This window comes from Phalaenopsis equestris, unplaced genomic scaffold, assembly GCF_001263595.1.
Source record: "Phalaenopsis equestris unplaced genomic scaffold, ASM126359v1 Scaffold000579, whole genome shotgun sequence".
NCBI lineage: Eukaryota > Viridiplantae > Streptophyta > Magnoliopsida > Asparagales > Orchidaceae > Phalaenopsis > Phalaenopsis equestris.
In genome coordinates, this window is record NW_018165019.1 from 91,665 (window position 1) to 113,894 (window position 22,230).

Below are 22,230 nucleotides of genomic sequence, written 5' to 3' on the forward strand. Positions count from 1 at the left end.
ACAACAACAACAACAACAACAAAGCCTTAATCCCACTACATGGGGCCGACTACATGATTCCTTTTTCTCCATTGCGTCCTATTTAGTGTCATATTTTCATTTAGTTCTAGTAAATTAAGATATTTTTTTATACAATAAGTCCAAGTCTTCCTAGGTTTATCTCAACCTTTCTTAACACAAGTCAAATCTAAAACATCTACTCTCCTAATCGGATCATTAGATGGTCAACATTTAATGTGACCAAACCATCTAAGATGAGTTTGTCTAATTTTGTCTGTCACAGGAGCTACATCAATCATATCACGGATATAATCATTTCGCATTTTGTCCCTAAGTGTAAAGCCACTCATCCACCTAATCATTATCATCTCGGCAACACTTGCTTACTATTATGATTCTCTTTTAAAGGCCAACATTCAGTGCCATAGAGCATTGCAGATCACCACCGTCTTATAAAATTTTCCTTTCAGTCTAAGCGGTACTTTTCTATCACACAAAAGGCCCGAAGCATTCCTCCACTTCAGCCAACCAACTTGAATTCTACTATTAACATCCCCATTTATATCACCGTCGCTTTGAACAACAGACCCAAGATATCTAAATCGATCACACCTTTTAATAATTTGATCACCCAAGGTCACACTTCTGTCACTAGAGCTACTTTTACTAAAATTACATTCCATTATTCAGTTTTAGTTCTACTTAAATGAAGGTCTTTAGACTCCAATGTAGACATCCATATTTTAAGTTTTTCCTAGGCTTTTTCTCTCGTTTTATCCACGAGAATGATATCATCGGCAAAAAGTATACACCAAGGTACATCCTCCTGTAGATGCCCTGTAAGGCCATCCATAACTAAAGCAAAAAGAAAAGTCTGAAGGAGAATAATTTCACTTTAACGGAGAAGTAGATTTAATTTTAGTTTTTTAATGTTTGTCTGGATTTACACTAATTTTTTTCAAAATTATGATACCAAGCGCTACCTAAGAGTGGCATCCTGCAACAACCATAGCTTTAGAATACGGCCCATAAATGTATTTAACAAGCCGTGAAGGGAACTTCGTTCTACTGTAAGATTATAAAGGTGTCAACAAATAGGTTTTTGTGGCAACATTTTCTCTATTTCTTTTATGTTTTTCTTTAACACATCAATCTTGATCCTATGAAGTTCAAGATCAAGAAGTTCGATGGCCAAAGGATTTTGGCCTTTAGTGAACCAAGATGTGTTATGTTATTGCACAACACGGACTTAAGGCAAGAGATTGAGATATATGGAGAAAGCGTATACTTTTATAAGTATGTCTAGATTATAAAGGTGTCAACCTAAAGCTTAGATCATGAAACCAAGGTCATGATATATAAACCGCTCAGAACAGATTTCTCCACAAGTCAAGAGTTGTTTGATAGTCTCACTAAATCAGCAGTTACTAAACTAACCAATATAAAAAATTAATAAATAACAAAAAAATGTCATCAAAGTCCAAATTCTCAACCACTTTGTGGCCAACCTTATCAAACAAGAGGCATTTGACAAAGCTAGATTAACAAAAAAATTTTGGGGAGCTGCACACCAAAGAGGCATCAAAGGGATGCAATAGTTTTGTATGGGCCGGTTATAAAACTAGCCAAAGAATCAGCATCATTTAACATATTCTTCACACTATCTCGCAAGCTTATGATGCAACGATGTTGTACTATGTTGTTTCTCACTTTCAAAACATGCGACACCTCTAACATGTATTAGGTATTATTTCATCTGTATGCCAATTAAGAACTGGAAAAAAATATTGGACACGAGTCAAACATTTATGTGACGGAAAACTTTCTGTCTTCTTATTATTTAATTGAAAGCATATATTACATATTTATACACTCTATAAATTCTCTATATTAAAAATAATCTAAAATAGAAAGAATCTTGTAATTAGATCACCTCTAATTAGGTTGCCTAATATCAAGTTTCCTAATATACAATATTCAAATTTATGAGTTTCCATAACACTCCTCTCAAATTGGAGCATGGATATTTATCATACCCAGCTTGTTACAAATATGAGTGGCCCTAGCTACATTAAGGGTCTTTGTGAAGATATCCCCTAGATGTTCCCCAATCTTCATGTGAGCTATAGAAATTAGATTCTGTTGAATCTTTTCGCGAACAAAATGACAATCTGCCTCAATCTGCATAGTTCGTTCATGAAAAACAAGATTCGAGGCACAATGGATTGTGTCTTGGTTATAACACCATAACTTAGTTGGAACTGTCATCTTAAAAATCATCTTGGTCAAGAGTTGAGATACCCACATCAATTCACTTAAAGCTTGTGTCATCGCAAATACTCAAATTCAGCACAGGACCGTAGCAGTACAATAAGTTGCTTACTCTTCCATGAGACCAAATCACCACTTACAAAGACATAATATTCAGTAAAAAATCTTCAATCAAACTTTGAATTTGTCCAATCTGCATGAGAGAAATATTCAATATTTCTATACACGTGATCTTGATATAAAATACTATCCAAGAGCCTCCTTGAACTAACATAGTATTTGTTTAAAGCTGGCTAATGATGAACTGAGGACGAAGACATAAACTGACTTATAGTGTTAATTGAATATGCAATTTTAGGATGAGTTACTATGAGGTAGTTTAATTTTCCCATTAATTTTTATACGCTTCGGGATTATTAAAAATCTCTCCATGCTTGGTAAGTTATTGATTAGGAAGCATCGAAGTACTGCATGGTTTGACCACTATATTCTCAATTTTTGCTAACAAATCCAACACATACTAATGTTGAGATAAAAATGCACCCTTCCTGCTCCTTTACCTCAATACCTAAGAAGTACTTCAGTATTGAATTGATTTTGAAGAAATCATTTCAATGATAAGATTCTCTACATATCGCTTCCAATAATAATAATAATATCATCAACAGAAAACAACAATAGAATTATTCCTAAATCGGATTGCTCATAGAATATAATGTGATCACTTCTACTTTTCTACATCCCAAACCATTTTGCTGATTGGCTAAATTTTTCAAACCATAGTTGAGGGCTTTGCTTCAAACCATACAAAAACTTCCGAAAGCTTAATTTCTCAAACTCCTCCTGAACAACAAACCTAGGAGGTTGCTCCATGTATACCTCTTCCATAAGAACACCATGCAAAAAAGCATTCTGCACATCTAGCATTATTCATTACAAATAAGGGTAGGAGTAGGCAATGTGAAATCAACATAGCTACAAGAGAGAATGTGTCCGGGTAGTTGATTCCATAAGTTTGGGCATAACCCTTAACAACCAACCGAGCATTAAGACGAGCTTCAGATCCACCAGATCAAAGATTAAATGTAAAGTCTCACTTATAACCCACCAAAAGGTAGTTAACTAGTTCTCAAGTTCTATCTCCAATTATGGCAGTCATCTCATCAAACATCGTTGTCTACCACCCATAATGGGCTCGTGCTTGCTAAACAGATCTTGGAACCATATCAGAGTCAAGAGAAGGAATAAGCGAGCAATAACTGGAAGATAAATTTATATAGTTAACAAAACAGGAAATGGGATAGACACATTGGCATTTATCTCTTCAAAGAGGAATAGGTAAATCAAGGTCACTGTAAAGAGAATCTACCGAGGAAGATTACCCTAGTGCCGAAATAAAATCTAAGGAACAATGTCTTCTCGAGTAAACATTAATAATAGGCGGTCAAGGTTAAGGCACAAGAGAAGAAGTAGTTGGATTTAAACATATGATGTGATATATTAATAGCTCATCAAAATCTTATGAGGAATGCTTAAGAGGATATAGCACCTCAGTCACAAAAAATTGTGTTTGTTCATGAAAGGTGATATCAATAGAAATCATGTAGCTATTTAAGAGAGGAAAAACATTAATATCTTTTCTGCAGACAAGAATATCACAAAAAGACAGGCATTAATGTCTTAGAATCCAATTTAGAAACTTGTGGGTAGGACCATCAAAACGGCTCGTTGTTTGCAAATAGCTTGTGTTCAGCTCGTTAAGTACATCATGTTCGATTCATTTAATAAGCAAGAAGGTCGAACACATAATTTTTTTGGGCTAAATATATAAATGAACTGAACACGAAGAAAGATTTATTTGTTTGTGTTTGGCTTGTTTCAGCTTGAAATAATTATATATATATATATGCAATGCTACAAAGATTTATAATCAATTAAACTTATTAGTTACAAAAATAAAATAAAAATATATTAAATTCTATTTAAACGAATAGTTTAATATGAATAATAATATTTAAATCTTGCTCCTATATTTAACATCCTACGGCTGCATGACTAAGACTGTCAAATGGCTCTTTGTTCGCAAACAACTCGTCTATGGCTCGTTAAACAAATTTTTTTTTTACGCTAGATTTTTTAATGAATCGAACACGAAAAAAGAAATTTTTTAATGAGAAGAGTTTGTCGAGCCTGGGCTTGCTTGAACCCGGCTCGTTTACATCCCTACTTTTTGGTGAGTATCACGAACAAAAAAAGCACACCAAATAAGTGTAGTTCAATAAAAAAAGAGAGTTGGTTAGAAATAAAACTTGATAGGATTCTATAAATCAATGGAAGACAATCGGCTGATAAAAGAACATGCAATAGAAGCTGCATCAGCCCAAAACTATTTAGGCACATTCATTTGAAAAAAAAGAGCTACAAATGTTTTAAGAAAATATTCATTCTTCCTTTCAGCTATTCTTTTTTGGGATGGAGTATCAACACAAGGATAATTGGCGAAGCATCTACAGAAAATATTCTTTGACATTGTTAAAATTCAGAATCTTAACCAAAACATTGAATTGAGTTTTAATTTTGGTGCAAAAAGAAAATTGAATGTGATAGCAACTAAGTACAAGATTTCATGAAGTAAAGTCGAGTCATATGAGAAACATTATTCATATATGTGACAAAATATCAAATTTCATTAAATAAAATAGAACAAGATCTCCACACATCAGAATGAACCAACTCAAAATTATGACTTAATCTTTTATTAACTCTTGAGACAGAATCAAAACAAAAGGTATTTAGCAAATTTACAACAGTCATAATCTATAAATGATAACTAATGAAACTAAAGAAATAAATTTTTCAGCATTGAGAGTAATGGATTTCATAATCAACAATGGATCACAAAAGAAAATAAGGTGTTGGAACATGTAACGAGTCGAGGTACCTCGTTATAAAAAATGTATAGCTCCTCTGATTCTCGTCATTTACCAATAATCTTCTTCATCATAAGATTCTGAAATAAACGATGGTCGAGAGATAATAAGACACAATAATTAAGAGCACGTGTAATTTTATCAACATAAATAAAATAAAAAATGAATTGAGGTTAACTGAGAACATAAGTTAGAGACAATATCGGTGCAATATTGATGGTGTCAAAACCAAAAACATTAAAAGAAGATATATCTAATAAAGTGATAGAAGACAAGTGCTTATGAAAAAAAAAGAGTTTTGGATTACCTGTCATTTAATTTGTAACACGGAACCAAACACACTGTGTGGAAGAGGAAAGAAGAACAAGAATCATTGTTACCTGAATCAACAAGAGTAGTGAATGGGGATTTCTTGGATGCTTCCTGAAATTTAATGAACATAGCATATTCATCTGCAGAGTTCAAGAAAGTCTTAACTCGGAGAGGTCTCACTAGTAGTGACTATATGAGATGACTGTGATTTAGACCATTTATAGTTCTTTTTTAGCAACTTATGAAATGTTATCTTCGTATGACAAGTTTCATGACAGAAATAGCACACTACATTCGACCCTTGATTTCCAAATTTTGGAGTTTCACTTCTGTAATTTTTCTGAGATTTAGGTTTATTGATGTTTGTTTTTTTCTAACTAGCAAAAGCACTAGGTTATTATACAGATGTGGCCTGAGAACTCTGAATCATACACACTACCTAGTATAGGCTTCCCTCGGAGTAGTACAATCAGGGTCAGATGAGATCTATGATTTGACACTATCATGCTAAGAGTTGAGGCAAACTACAAAACTCACAATAGCTAATTGTTCTTTTTTAGCCTAATGAATCCAAACATCAGTGTTGAATGGCAATAGTGCGCTCAATGCTTCATACACACATTTAAAGTGCAAGTGATATGTGTTAAGTTACTGATCATATCGTACAGCTCGATAACACTCCTTGCATACATAAACTATTTTAGAAATATTATATCACATAAAATACAAACACCAATTTGTTACATTGCATCTTTAACATTGTCACAACGAGTAACATGAACAGATTGATTAGAATCGATAAAGTTATGTATTTGTATCAATAGTTGGGCGTCCACTCCAATTTGCTCTGAATGATTCAACACAGTCTCAGTAGGGGGACTATCAATAAGATGGCCTCTTGAAAAATACTTCTTAAATAGAATCTCATAATTTTATTCTAATAAAAATAATTGATATCATTTAACTTTTCATCAGTAAATATAGCCAATGATAAAACCAAACCTGTCATAAGGTGTTTGTATTCATCGGCCATAATCGATGTCATTCAATGTTGAAGGACCAATTGCCAAAGCAGTTCAAGACAAATAACTTGATGACCCACAGTTTAATGATTGTCAAATAAAGGAAAAAAATTTGAACCTAAAAAGTCAAGCAAAAACCAAACACAGCAACCGAGGAAATTGACCTAAGCAGACCAAGCAGACAACAGAATAATGCAATCGAGAAAATCAACCTAAGCAGACGTCGACAAAGCCAGCACGATCCCAAGCCAAAGTGGAATGATGACATCGCTGATGAATTGCTTCCAGACGAAAAAGAAGCTGAAAAGAAGTCAATGCAGATGAAGCTTTGATCAATGCCCTAATCCCATAACTGGAAGAGGATGCTTTGATCAAAGCAGATGAGGCCGCACGATGCAAACAAAATAGTTGTGAGTTAAGGTTTCATTCGCTTCGACGAAAGACATGGACAATCGAAGAAGATGCTCTGACGAACGACGCAACGATTGATGCTGATGAAGAAGATCGATGCGGACAAGGCTGCACTTGAGTGCGGGGAATGAAGTCAAACAAAGGAAACAACTAGCCATGCGTAGCTCTGATACCATGTGGCAAAAAACTTCCTTTCTTCTTATTTTCAATAGAAAGCATATATTACAAATCTATACACTCTCTCAACTCTCTATATTAGGATTAGCTCTAATATAGAAAGAATCCTGTAATTAGATCTCCTCTAATTAGATTGTCTGATATTATGTTTTCTAATATAAAAGATTCAGATTTATGAATTTTCATAATAATTTCAAATATGAGTGTTCTTGGATGGCTAAATTTAAACACTAAATGTAATTTTATTTTCTTCAGCCACTTTTCCTTCACACGAGTGCCTGCATTTTGCTCACAAAGCATCATATGCCCAAAATGTGTGGGCATTTGTCAATTAATTTTTGTTTTCTATGTCAAATAATATCTATGAGCAATGACAGAATTGCTTTTTCCCTTTTTTGGTATCATTAAATATCATAATGTTTTACATCATTGTAATTTTGGATGATTTACATATGTACCACTCAATTCTTATGTACTTACATATCAAACACCTAAGCTTCAATATTACATATATGCCACCCTACCTATGCACGAAAAGGTGTATTTCACTGTTTAAAAGTTAAAAAGGTGGTACACTTGATTTGATATTAAAAATTTGGGTGGTTTATATGTAAAAAAGTAAAGTATAAGTGCTAGACATATAAATACATGGGAATTGCGTGGTATGCATTTAAATGCCCCAATAATTGTAGGGTTTTATGAAACCTTTCATATTTTATTTAATTTGTGCAATCAGTATACAATAATTTTAACAATTTTAAAAATATAAATTACATTGTTGAATCAAAATTTGTTAGTGCCATATACTCTTTATAACAAATATGACAGATGTTTGTAATATGTAAAATCCATATCCCCATGTCGTTATGGTGCATCATGGCATTCAAATTATGTTCAACCAAATCTTGGTAGTCTATAAGATATGTGATCTTCTCCTTCCTTGATTCATTAATAGGATCAGAATAATAATCACCAAGTTCGATCATTTCTTGAGGCAAAGCAAATTCCCAAATTTATAAAATCAAATATAACAACCCCCTTCTACATATATCAATCAAAATTTCAACCAGCCAGCCATTAATGAAGCAAAAGCAAAGCAGGTAAACAAGTCTGTAAATTGATATAATTATATGAGGCATTGCCCTACCAATGGGCCCTATAGACCGATCAGAATAATGCCACGGTTGGTCAGCCATTAGGCAGGAATTTCTTATTTGATGGCATCATCAATCACAAAAGCTTTCTAGGATTCCTCACGCTGCATATTGTTTATCCGAACTAAAAAGTCTTGGAGGAGGCACACACCGGCCAGGGTGGCAAACAACATTCAGCTAGGCACCGGCCCCAACACAAAATGAGGTGAAGAACACCAGAAAATCTTTCAAAAAAAGCATACCCGCATCAGCCTATTCAACAGCTACAACCTAACACTAGCCCTTACCCCTTCGTCATGTGATGAAATAAATTTTGTCAACTCTCTCCCATCTGAAATGGGCAAAAACTGCTTCTTCTAGTATAACTGATCATTTAAGTAAATGGAATGCGGTGAAAGTCTTTGAGAATGAATTAATAAACATTATCATGCAATCCCTCTGGTCAAACATCGTTACCAGGGGGGGGTCAAGCTTTCATAAATATTAAAATAGTTCTCAATCACAAGTGACTTGAGACTCCCTCATTGACAAAAAAAGGCCCATTGTATCTAGTCAAACAAAATCCAACCAAGCAAAATTATTGTAAATAGCGACTCAGCAGATCAATTTAACCGACATTTAGGGCCAACAAAATGACCCATCCAACAAATCCAAGTAAAACGCCTCATTAGGCTCATTTTATTTCCATCTTGATTTGTATTTCACCGGTTTCTTATAAACTCGGCTTATCTTCCAGTCATCCGTGCTTGAGGCTAATGAGTCTTGACTAGGCAATTTCAACAATTCACTCAATCTACTTCGCTTTATGTGATGCTGTGCAAATCAATAAGCAATATATATATAATATTTGGGTGAGTTGACGTGACACTATCGTGGTTAAGCTTTCCAAAAACATAACCTACTTTCCCAATTGAGCCCTAAGCAAAGAATGCCAAGGTAACACTGATTCTTTTAGTCGCATGCCAAACTAACAAGGCATGGCTCAATCTAAAAGACCACGATCCTCCTTCAAGTTATCATAATGTTTAGCTAAGCTCACTGTGGTGATGTTCTACACGGCTCCATCCTAGAGCAACAGCCAAAACATCACCCACTAAAACAACGATATCAACAACTCGACCAATGCTAAACTATCAGGACCACTAAAATACCACAATTGTGGAGTAATTTTTTGTTGATGAAATAAAAATATTACAGCAAGGTAACCTAAAATCAGGATAGTAAGAACTCCCCTCTCCAAATAATCGACTAAAGCATGTTACCTAAGCATCTTACCTAGCTTTTCTAATCAAACTTGGCAAAAGGTCTCAACAAAACTCCATTGCGCATTCTATCACATGAAACCAAGTAAAAAAAAAGGAAAAATTTCTACATTCCACCCTAAATAAAATGAATATTATTATGCAATGTATATGAGCATTCATAGTCCTTATGCTCACAGACTTTTATGAATTTTTGTTGCTTTAACAAAAATTATAATTGTTTTTCTAATTTCCAGAAAATTTTTATAGACAGGAGGGCTACCACCAACGACTCCACCAAGCCAACAATTGAGGTGAACAACCAGCTCAGAGGAATCATCCTCACATATGTTAGGCGAAAGAAGATCACTAGCCCAGGATGAAAATAAAAAGGACAAAAGTACCATAAAAGAAGCTCTCCTACCATCAGAAACAATATGAGGAATACCGACTACGCAATCTCCACACCATGCCTGCCTTTTCAGCAAATAATGGACTAGCTTGAAAAAGTTGCAAGGTGGGGACCAGTGTAGAAATGAGAGTGGACATAAAAAGGGACATTAGTGTAGGATGCTAGCAAGGCATGACATCAATCACTCGTAGATAGTGATAGTAAGACCCTAAAAATTTCAAGCAGCGAGCATGCTTAACACACAAGTCATGCATCAACAAGAAGCCTCTCTCCTATTTCTAGAGGAGAGAGAACGCACTGATAGCTCCACCCATCCTATATTAAAGGAAAACCAATTATCCAGCAACAACGAGAAAATCTGATGAACAGAAACCTGTCAAATCAATTGCTCAAACATTGGGTTTATCAAACAGAATCTTTCAAAAAAATCAAACATCTCTCAATAAAAAGAACTCTCTAGAAGCAACAAATGCCACCCAACCTAATTTCTAGTAAAATATATACGTATGAGAAAGACGTTATAACAATTATATCAAGCAAGAGTTAATGCGATGATTAGAAATCCCAAGATAATATTGTTACTTATCTAGCATAAGTTTTGGAAAGATAAGACATCAATTCAACCTCCGTCACATCTAGTCATTGTAAATGTTACAAATGTTGAAAATTTCGACCCACCATAACATTGAGGAACTCACAAACAATGCAAGTCCTATGGGACATTGGAATGCATGCAAAAAATAAGGAGTGGATGCCATTCCCTCATTTCAAAATTCTCTTATACCAGTATTAAGGCTTTGTGAGCTAATAGACTAGACATGTCTGATTGACCACAACATCTTCAAAAAAAAGAAACTTATAATCGATTAGATTTTGAAAACAGAAAATGCTAGAGTACTGAAATTGGAAGTTTAATTTCCCTTCTGAATAATTACCTAAAGAGTTCAAAATAAAGGAAAAAGTGCAATGTCACATTTACCACACTCAGTCATCCAAGCATCATACCTAAAGGATGGACTTATGATGCTTCGAATCCCAATATCATTTTTCTATCAATTCGCCTACAAAGCAGATTCTAGGAAAACTCACAGGTGAAAATTTCTATCAACCGCATATTCCTTTTTACGTTGGATCACACCAACTTGATTAACACTAGCCTATCAAACAATCTTCTTCAAATTAGCATTAGCATGTGGCTCGACTTTATCTTTCTAACACCAACCAATCAGCTCATTCTCATAGTCCGACATTGATGGCCTCCCATCAATAATTGTAGGCATTGGCATGCACTAATGTGTGCTCGCCAAGTGGTATCTCCTTGTATGTTTTAAGATCCACTCAATATTTTTCTAATATTAAGGACCTTGAAATAATCCACATAACAAATTATGACATGTAATACATTGTATATTACTAGAGTGGCATGTGATCCTATGTCACCGTTATCCCTAAAAAACCTTGCTAACATTTACAAAAACCGCTTAGGCCTATAAAAGTGCGCGTTATGAGTTTGGGTTGGCTGGAGGTTATTATACAAATTAGATCATGGAGACGCAACTCTTTCGACCACTGCTATGTATCCACTTTCCCCTAGATATGTATGAGTGAGAAAATTTGTCTTAATTCTTAATAATAGTAAACACCCTTAACTACTACAAAGCCGCATCTCTGCTCTAGTGCTCCCTCTCCCACATCACTCATTGGCATCTTCCAAGGGGAGAGATGAGATATTAGGCTGCAATAATAACCTGTTAAGTTATAATTAACTTAACTATAACAAAAATGAAATGAATTTATCTGTAACAATATCTGTGAAGCAAGTGTCGTTCGATCACCAATCGCACCGCCCATAGGAAAGTCTACGAGGGCTTATCCCCTCATTTCTTTCCAATTCGAACTCGAAAGAGGACTGGCTCTCTCAGTGAGAGCCAGCGAAGAAGAAAGAAAGAAAGAAGAAGAATAATAAGCAGAAGAAGAAGAAGGTGAAAAAGAATGAGAGAGTGGTACAAGAAATTCCAAAACAACGAGAGCGAGGTACTTACCACGCTCAAGGAGTGAGGTACTTACCACACTCGAGAGATGCCTCATTCCTCTATCTCCGCATGAACCGAGTGCATAAGGGCTGGAGCAGCACGGGGAAAATTTTCTTCTTGTGGAGGATGTTCAATCGAGCACCTAAAGGCTTGAGCGGCTCTGTTGATTGCCACGCACAGCAAATGGAGGGAAGGAAAGACCAAACAAAATCACGCATGAGACATTTGAGGGTGTGAGCAAATCAAACAAGATAGGGGTTTCATGCGCCCTAATTTATCATCAAAGAGGTGGGTAGGAGGCGAGCAGCTCACACAAGCCCCCACCCATTTCGTTTCCAGTGTGAGGGAGGAAGGGAAAGATTGTGCAGAAGAAGCTCTATCAAAAACTTAAGGATATGTTTCAATGACAAAAAGGCTCGACAAAAAGGTATTAAGGGCTTAAGGTAAGAAATTTTAAGTACTTAATTTTAAATAATTGAAATTTCCAAAAACCCAAGATTAAAATTTTTAGCATAATTAATCAATGTAAAAATAAATTAAAATTTTAAGATCCCTAAATCCTAAGTTTAGAAGCTTAATTACATTTCTCTAACTACAAACATGTTACATGCCTTATTGGAAAGTCACTTAAATTGATGATTTAACTAGACAAAAGACAAATGAAAATTGTATACGTAATTATATCAGAATTCATGAGAAAGAAAAATAAAACTGATAGAGGATAATATGGGCTAATTTGTTATACTAGATGCACTTAAGGACAAATTTCACCTAAGGAATAGGACAGTAGACTTCAGATTACATCGTAAAGATGAATAAATATGTTTTTATTTTACAATAATTCTGATTATTTATGAAAGCAATTACACATGTTTTTACTATTTCCAACATTTCTTTTAAAATACAAAAAATCATGTTTTTAAAATGTTGAATAGAAGAAAAGAAATAAAATTTGACATATGCATATGCATGAGAGTCACCTTTGGATAGTACAACAGAGGAATGTAATATACTCATGCACGAAAATTAAAAAAAAAGAAAAAAAGATATCTACATTTATGGTAGGTTGAAAAAGATTAAACATGTATTTTTTAAAATATATGTTTAGACGGTGACTCTTAATAATGAAAAATGTAACATAAATAAAGTAAAGTAAAAAAAACTGTCTTATTTATTGCTTTCTTTTAACTTCTCATAGTTTTTTTACTATTTACAATATTTTACTAAATATTTTAAAAATAATTATTATTATAATTTAGAAACATTTATCCATTGAGTAGTTTAACTCAAACATTCATTTACTAACATTGAAAATCAGTTTCAGACTTGATGGATTTTAGAGAGTACGTGTACAAGCATCGAGGAGCATAGGTTCATAGGTATTACATGTTAGTTTTTATTTTTTGTCAAGTGTAGATATTTAAATATTTGTATGAACTTGTTGTAACTTGAAATTTAATAAATAAAATGGCACCTTTGTGTTTTGAATTTTATTTTATTATGAAATGAAACAGTTAGATAGTTTTCCTCTATTCAACTGACAGTTCCCACCTTGAAAGGTAGCAGAACTAACTAGGCAATTACACAGCTAGAAGAACTAATTAAAGATATGGAATGTTTGTAGTTATCAGCAATGGTGCCAAATGATGAAAGTTTTACACTGTTAAATCATATGCTTATTCAGCAAATTTTGAAGGATAAAATAAGAGATGCATAACCACATGATGTAGAGTTTTCAAAAAAATTAAACAAGTTGAATATATCTCAGATTGAGAAATTTGAGATCAATAAAGAAAAATTGTTGAGGCGTAAGAATAAAATTTGTATTTCTGATGCAAATAATTTACGTGAAGAAATTGTGCATCAAGCACATTATTCAAGATACGCCGTACATCTATGAAGCAACAAGATGTATTAGGAATTGAAATGTTTATTTTAGTAGATAGGATTGAAACGTAATGTAGCAAAGTTCGTAGCAAGATATAATACTTGTCAAATGGTTAAAGCCGAGTATCAAAGGCCTGGTGGACAATTACAAGCATTGCATATACCAGAGTGAAAATTGGAGAAAATTGCTATGGATTTTATAATTAAGCTACGTAGACCAAAGCAAAGTCGTCCTGTCATAGGGGTGATTATTGATCGTCTGACTAAGCTTGCACATTTCTTGCTTATAAGACAAATAGATTATGTAGATGAGTTGGCTAGAATTTATGCAAATAAAATTGTATGATTACATGGATCCTAAAATCAATTATTTAAGATAGAGATAATAGATTTACTTCCAAATTGTGAAGAAAAGTTCAAGAGGATTTGGGCACTCAACCGGCGTTCAGTACAACTTTTTATCCCCATACTGATGATCAATCTAAAAAAAATGATCCAAATATTAAAACATCTGCTTAGACTTTGTGTACATACTTTTGATGGAAGTTGAGAAATGTATATACCTTTGACATAATTTGCTTACAATAGCAGCTTCCAGATCAATATTGATATGACTCCTTATGAAGACTTTTATGGAAGAAAATGAAGGACAGTTTTTTGTTGGGCAGAAACGGGTGAAAGAAAAATAATTTGTGTTGAGTTAGTTGATCAAGCTCTTTTGAAGATTTGATTGATAAACTATTGAGAAGATTTTATTGAACGTGACAGGTTGAGAGTAGTTCAAGATAGGTAGAAGAAGTATTATAATGCTAAGCACCAATCAATTGATTTTCAATTAGGATAATTTTTTTTTTTTAATGCAAGTCCTATGAAAGGTGTTAAGCGATTTGGAAAGTTTGAGAAGTTGAGCCAAAAATATGTTGGTTCGTATAAGATTGCGGAGAAGAATGGGAAAGTTGTCATATTATGAGATACATGTTTTTCATATCTTTACTGTGGAAATATATTGTTGATGAGGCCAGTAAAATTGTTACAAACCCCATAAATACTCAACCTAACCAGACATTTGTGGATGAACAGAAAGAATCACAGATTATAATGTGAAGCAACTCAGAAATAAATAGATTCATTCTCTTTGTGCATTATGAATGCACGAGACTGAAATAGATGCTACCAGGGAGAAAGAATCTAAGGTATGAGATCTATTATTGTACTCTAAATTTTGATGACTAAATTTTTATAAGGAGTGGAGATTATAATAATAGCATGTTAAGTTATATTTAACTTAACTATTAAGAAAATGAAACAAATTTACTTGTTATGACATTGTGAAGCAGGTGTTGTTCGATCACCAACAATTCCCGCTGGGTAATTCCAAACTCCCGGGTCGGATCGTGACATAGGCACACAAGTAAGATATATTATTTTGCTATATTTATTCTTCAACAAGGTTATACGCCTTATCATTTATTAATATATTACTCAAATATATTATTTTCTACCATCACATCAAACACCTTCATTATGAGCAGGTCCAAACATCATAAATCCAAGAAATATATGTCTCGTTTGAAACTATAGCAAACTAAGTTAGGCATATCTTTTCTGTTATCTTTAATATATCAAGCATTTTTTGCGACAAAAAATCTATAATACCAGCCTATAGATAATTAAGTTCATATTCATCTCGATCCATTCACAACTACGAAGCAGACCATTTTATTTATGATTTTTGTTCAGATATATGTGACCATACCTTGGCCATTTGGTTGTAAGGGATTGTGGTACCCAAAAGGACACTCTCACAAAAGTTAGAACTATGAACATTGTCATGGTAAGGTTTATGAAACTATGTTCTTTAACCAGAAAGCATCAATATGGACAAGTGTTGCTTTTACAACATCCTCCAATTTAAATTACAGAAAAACAGCTTGACAAATCATAATACTTGCCAGGTTGCCTCTGAACCAATAGCTTAAGGAATTATAGGTTGAAAACTAACTTAGAATCAAAATAATAAAACATAGAATAAATGTCTCCTGCAAAGAAAGTTGTAGACTGAAGTTCATGGTAACTACAAAAGATTTCAAGGAACAATGCAAAACTTAAAACTTCGAACAAACAAATGAATTAACTGAAAGTTCCTTGAAAACAATAATCAAATTTCCACATGAGGCAAAACCAGTTTTGAAAAGAATGATATCTACATCAGTTCTGAAATGAATGATATATAATTAAAAAAAGCTACATCTTTAACATAAGAAAATATGCTTAGTAGAATGCACGATGGACAGTTGTAGCACGTTATAGCCAACACTTGATAATTCCAGGCCTTCCTTTCCTGCTTCCACCCATGAACTTTAATACAAAAGCAGGGGCCAACAAACAAGAACACAATCATCTTCAAAAAGAGAAATCAATAAACCCAAAGTAAGCTGTCCATTTCTTTGGATAAAGTGCTCATCAAAATATGGTTTAAAACCGAAATCGATAACCAATTACACTCAGAATTCATTTACAATCCAATCTAAAAGAAAAGGCTACAAAAGAAAAGAGGCACTGCTGATCTTTGGATCTTAGTTTTGAATAAATTAAAAAAACAAAAAACAAGAAGACACAACAGAAGGAGCAGCAGAAAGAACTATATTCCTTCTTCCTTTTATATTAAAGATCAAGAATATGATAATATCCTGGAAACAAGAAACACCTCGAATTCAATACCCTTCTCTTCCACACTCCAGTCACCTATTCTCTCCGTAAATGATTAGGAAGATTGAGAATAAAAGAACCTAGTTCAAAAGAAATAGCAAATAATAACTCATTATCTAAGGTAAAGAAGAAGAAGAAGTAGTAGAAGAAAGAGTTCGATGTAATCAAAATTTCATAAACTAGGAATTCGGGTAAGTACAAAGCAAGCAATTCTGACCCGTCTGCTTTTAACATCAGCTGGAGCTGCTGCTGCGGCCTCTATCCTTCTTGGTCAAGTATGATCCTGAAGGAGGAGCGTAGTAGGCTAGGTACCATTTCACGAACTTCTTCAGACCCGTCTGGAGGTTAGTTTTCGGATGATATCCGAGGTCTTTTTTCGCCAAACTGATGTTTGCATGAGTAAACTGAACGTCTCCATTCCTTGGCATTTTGACAACCTTACGTTTGGCCTTCATCTTGAGGTGGCGCTCAAGAATGGAGACAAGCTCAACTACAGGTACTGGGGAGGTGTTACCAAGGTTGAAGATACGGAACTGAGCTGGCCCCTTCTTTGTCCCACCGCTGCCCGTGCTCTTCTGTGCGGTATCCAGAGATGCAAGGCAACCCTGTACAATGTCGTCAATGTACGTAAAGTCGCGCGCAATCGTGGCCCCATCAGAGCCTTCAAAGATGGTGATGGGCTTGCCAGCAAGAATGTCCCTTGTAAAGGAGAAATAGGCCATATCAGGGCGGCCCCAAGGACCATATACTGTAAAAAACCGCAGGCCGGTAATGGAGAGGCCGTAGATGTGATTATATACGTGCGCAATCTCCTCCCCGGCCTTTTTTGTGGCGGCGTAGAGGGAGGCCGGGCGATCGGTTCTGTGGGATTCCGAGAAGGGTATTTGGGTGTTGAGACCGTACACTGAGGAAGAGGATGCCCACACAACCGCCGGCTGGTTGGCAGCAGAGCGCGCGGCCTCGAGAATGGAAACAAGGCCCGCTACATTGCTATGAACGTAGGATCCGGGATTCTCCATCGCGTATCGGACGCCAGCCTGAGCCGCGAGGTGGAGGACGTGAGTGAAGGTGACGAGGTCGAAGAGCTTGCTAAGTAGGAGGGCATCATTGATGTCACCCTCGACCAGGAAGACGCCAGATTTGGAGAGGAGAGCCTGGCGGGCGCGTTTCAGGGTGGGATCGTAGTAATTGTTAAAGTTGTCTAGACCTACCACGCCATCGCCACGGCGCCTGAGAGCACTACTAGCATGAGTGCCCACAAAGCCAGCGGCGCCAGTGACAAGCACGGAGATGCCCACAGGACGACGCCGAATGCGTGCGGAGGAGCGCACGTGCTTCTCCCACTCGGGGCCACCCCAGCCTGCCGAGGAAGAGGTGCGGAGAGATCGCCGCTCGGTTGCAGAGGAAGAACGCGAGACAGCGGTGGAATGCGGGGATATAAAAAAGAAGGCAAACAGGATAGCGGCGGCGAAGAAAGACAAGGCGAGGAGCTTGGGAAACGAGGAGTTGTGCCAGCGAAGAAGACGATGATGATGGAGATGGTGCGACTTCTCCGACTTGAACTTGGCGGGGATCGAAGGGACAGCGCCGTCCATGTAAGACATTTGCTTGTCAGCTGCCAAATCCCCCAATGTCAGATCTGAAACCACAAAGCCCCAAGAAAGAAGAAAGATAACAGAAAGAACAACACTAATTTCAATCCCCCGCTTTTCTCCGCCAGCCCTATTCGAAGCGTCCGTCTGGCTGAGAGTGAATTTAACTGATTAGTAAGGAATAGAATCCCATGGCGGAATTATGCGTTGCGTAATGGAATGGAAAGGGAAAGGAATTGAGGAACCCTAATCCCTGTCGGAGAACTGGCCGTCGGGGACGTCAGGTCCTTCCTTTTGGTATAATTCTTGAAGGGAAAGCGGCGGAGTTCGTTGCAGAGATTGGGTGACTGAGTGACAGGTGAACCGGCGACCGGATGGGAAGGGATATAAACAACTTAACGCGTTCACAAGCTAAGATTGGATTTAATGCGAGTTTAATTGAGAATATTTTTTATGAATAAGATAAGATATCAAGTACTGACTATATTCTATAGTTATAAGCAAATTATATTATTTACTTAATTTTTAAAATACGGCTTCATTTATTTAGTTATGTATAATTTGTTTTAATTGTTCACGCTTTAGACAGAAATTTGAAGTTCTTACAGAGCCTATCAATGTAACAAATTTTGACCAATCAATCATAAGTGGAGAGAATTAGCATAAAATAAATATGCATTTCTAGTCTGGGACATTTCAATGCTGAAGAAAGTATCCAGGGACCAGACCATGTATGATGTTAAAACTCTCTTTAAATAAATTTATGTTACTTATGTGACCGAAAGTTATTTTATTAAATAAGTTTGAAAATAAGCTATTTAAGATTATTAATAAAACAAAAACATTACGTGTGAACCAAACTCTAGAGGGCTTTATTTTTCATTAAAAATGCGCAAGCACGAATCCTAAAGATATCTAGCAGTCGTGGAGCCCTCCAAAGACTATTTAAAACGGTGTGTTTGGTCAGTCAGCTCTCACATACCAACCATTGTTCATTAAAAATGTGCAAGCACAAATCCTAAAGATATCTAGCAATCGTGGAGCCCTCCAAAGACTATCTAAAACGGTGTGTTTGGTCAGTCAGCTCTCACATACCGGGAGGATAATGCCTCCAACACAAATAAGAGGGCATCGGTTTCTAAAGTTAGCATCAGTCCCAAAGTAACAAGCATCGGCCCCAGCATATCCCAGCATATGCTGACCGGCTTAACAGTCGGTCAACCTACTGACCACACGCCCTAAAAGCCGCCTCGCCTAATGACCCCCGACTTAAATTGTTGGCAGACCCCCCAGCATATGCTGACTGGCTTAACAGTCGGTCGACCTACTGACCACACGCCCTAAAAGCCGCCCCGCCTAATGACCCCCGACTTAAATTGTTGGCAGACCCATTGGTCGCCCGACCTCATAGTTTGCCAAGCCTAGTGGCCACACGGTGACACGGCTCCTCCCAGCAGGTTATATGTATGTATAGACTTAAATGCTCTCAACATACCTACATACTCCAGTGGTACAATGTATAATTGTATGATGACCCATGTATATAAATAGGGGGTTCATTTCATGAATAAAGGTTACACAAACCTATTGTTCATTATTATGTTTGTGCTCTCCTTCTCCCTCTCTCATCCTTCCGCGCTCTATTCCTTAGTCGTGTTTCCCAAACAGTTTTAGATTCAACATTTACAAAGGTTTGACTCTATGGCTTCTTTTTCTCCTTTTCCTTTTTAATTATATTACCCTATTGTTCATTATTATGTTTGTGCTCTTCTTCTCCCTCTCTCATCCTTCCGCGCTCTATTTCTTAGTCGTGTTTCCCAAACAGTTTTAGAATCAACATTTACAAAGGTTTGACTCTATGGCTTCTTTTTCTCCTTTTCCTTTTTAATTATATTACCCTGCATGGACAACTTGAGATCCTCCATTAGCTTTCGTTTTGCCCTCTTTTCTTTCAATCTTGGTTGAGGGATAGCTCCCACAAGATGAAATCATCTTCACCTCCCTTAGAGAGCCCTTTTGATAAGGTTATCCTCCTCCCTCTACAATTTTTTTAGACTAACAAAATTCACTTTGCCATGTCATTAATCCTTTCTCTTCTTGCCTCTATTTATGGCTTTAACTAGATAGATCTAATCACATCCCAAAACCTTACATGGAAGGGTTTCCTAGCGGTCCTTGTTCAAAGTTATAATGAGGTGATCAACTTCATTGAAGAGGAATTTTATGAGGGCTCTTAAAAGTGGTCACTATATCTAAATGGCCAATACATTTGTAAGCATTCTTTTATGAGGCTCTACTAGAATTTATCTAAAGGCTTGAGCTCTTAATAACAACTTCCAACTCATTTTAAATGATTACTTTTTCCTATTTAATTTTTATATCGAAAGGATCTTAACTAAGCATAGTTGGGATACATGTGTTATTTTTATTTTTTAAAAAACTTCTATTTAAAAAAAAAATTTAGTTAAGAGATTTTAAGCAGATTAAAGAGATTTTCCTCTTTTCTGTTCTATGGATTAAATCCTAAACATTTTTTTTGTTATTGAAACCTCACAAGCATTTCTTAACTTAAAAAATAAAAAATTTAATTAATTTAAAAAAAAAATTAGTCAAGAGATTTTAAGCGGATTAAAGAGATTTTCCTCTTTTCTATTCTATGGATTAAATCCTAAACATTTTTTTTTGTTATTGAAACCTTACAAGCATTTCTTAACTTAAAAAATAAAAAATTTAATTAATTAATAATTTAATTAATTAACATAATTAACTTATTAATTATTTAATTTCAATTAATATTTTAATTAATTAACTTAGTAATTATAAAATTTAAATAACAAATATACTTAATTAACTTAATAGTTAATCAATTAAACCTATAATAGTTCAAATAAAATATTAATTATTTAAATAATTAAATTAATCATTATAATTTAATTAATTAATTTACTTAATAAAATATTAATAACTTAATTAAATAAAATAATTTAATTAGTTAACTTAATAATTATAAAATTAAATATATATTAATTTAATTAATTAACATAATTAATGTAATAATTATAAACTAATAAATTGTTTAATTTCAATTAATAATTATAAAATTAAATTGATTAACTTAATAATTAAAACTTATTAAATATTTAACTTCAATTAATAATTTATTCATTAACTTAATAATTATAAAATCCTTATAATAAATCTGCTTAACTTCATAAAAAGTATAATTTTTTTCTTTTAAAAAAATAGAAATACTCAACCAAAAATGTTTTATATTTTATGTTTCTAATTACATATAAATCATAATTGTGCCAAAATATGTTTTTTGAAAACAGAGAACAAAAAATAAAATAAAAACAAAGCAGACTTAAAATAAAAATTAAAATAGAAAACAGAAAGTGATCTCGAAGATGGCCTAAATGTAACATCTTGATTGTTAACCCCCATAATTAATTCCTTCTTTTGCACATCAATCGCCCAACCCGTGGCTAAAAAGGTATTCCTAAAGTTATGGAGATCTCATTATCTTCTTTTATATTTAAGACTATGAAGGCTGCATGGAAGATAATGTTATCTACATTTACTAAAACATCATCTATAACCCCTAGGGTAATTCAAAGGTTGGCCAACAGCAAGTTGAAGGATTAAAGTTGTAGGATGTACTTCTCTTGGTCCTAGGTAAAATTATCTTGGTCCTTAAGTTTGTGGGGAAGCTTTTTTGGATTATGATACTACACTCCTTGTTAGAGCTACAGTCCATAGTCTCTTAGCTTCATTTTCTTGTTGAGAATAACTTTCATAAATTTTACATAGCTATGCATTTTCTATCAGGCTTCAACAAAAGGAATATTAATTGTAAGTTTCTCAAACATTTATAAGAACCTAGAGAATTTTTTATCCAATTCTTTTTTTTGAAGCTTTTGAGGAAAATGGTGGAGTGATCTTTCTTGTTCCTTCTTAGGAGGTGCGTATGAACTTTCTAAGTTCAGAGTAGGTATTTCACTAAATCTTTTGAGCTCAGGGTTGACTTCTTCTTCTTTGGGATCCTTCCTATTCACTTCCTTCAACTCTTTCAGTACAAA

General features: G+C 34.8%; 1 protein-coding gene across 2 annotated transcripts; it reads right to left on the bottom strand.

Moving 5' to 3' along the window:
• Nucleotides 1–4,996: 4,996 nt before the first annotated feature.
• Nucleotides 4,997–18,551, bottom strand: LOC110029486 (UDP-glucuronate 4-epimerase 3-like). Of its 2 annotated transcripts, none has more exons than XM_020731793.1 (2): nt 16,777–18,551; nt 4,997–5,281 (listed from the first exon to the last, which is right to left on the bottom strand). In XM_020731793.1, exon 1 carries the CDS (start codon nt 18,161–18,163, stop codon nt 16,793–16,795), a length of 1,371 nt encoding a protein of 456 aa, XP_020587452.1. In that variant the 5' UTR covers nt 18,164–18,551; the 3' UTR covers nt 4,997–5,281; nt 16,777–16,792. The 2 variants fall into 2 exon arrangements, with proteins under 2 accessions (XP_020587452.1, XP_020587453.1); XM_020731794.1 differs by lacking the exon at nt 4,997–5,281 and adding an exon at nt 16,481–16,639.
• Nucleotides 18,552–22,230: the final 3,679 nt, after the last annotated feature.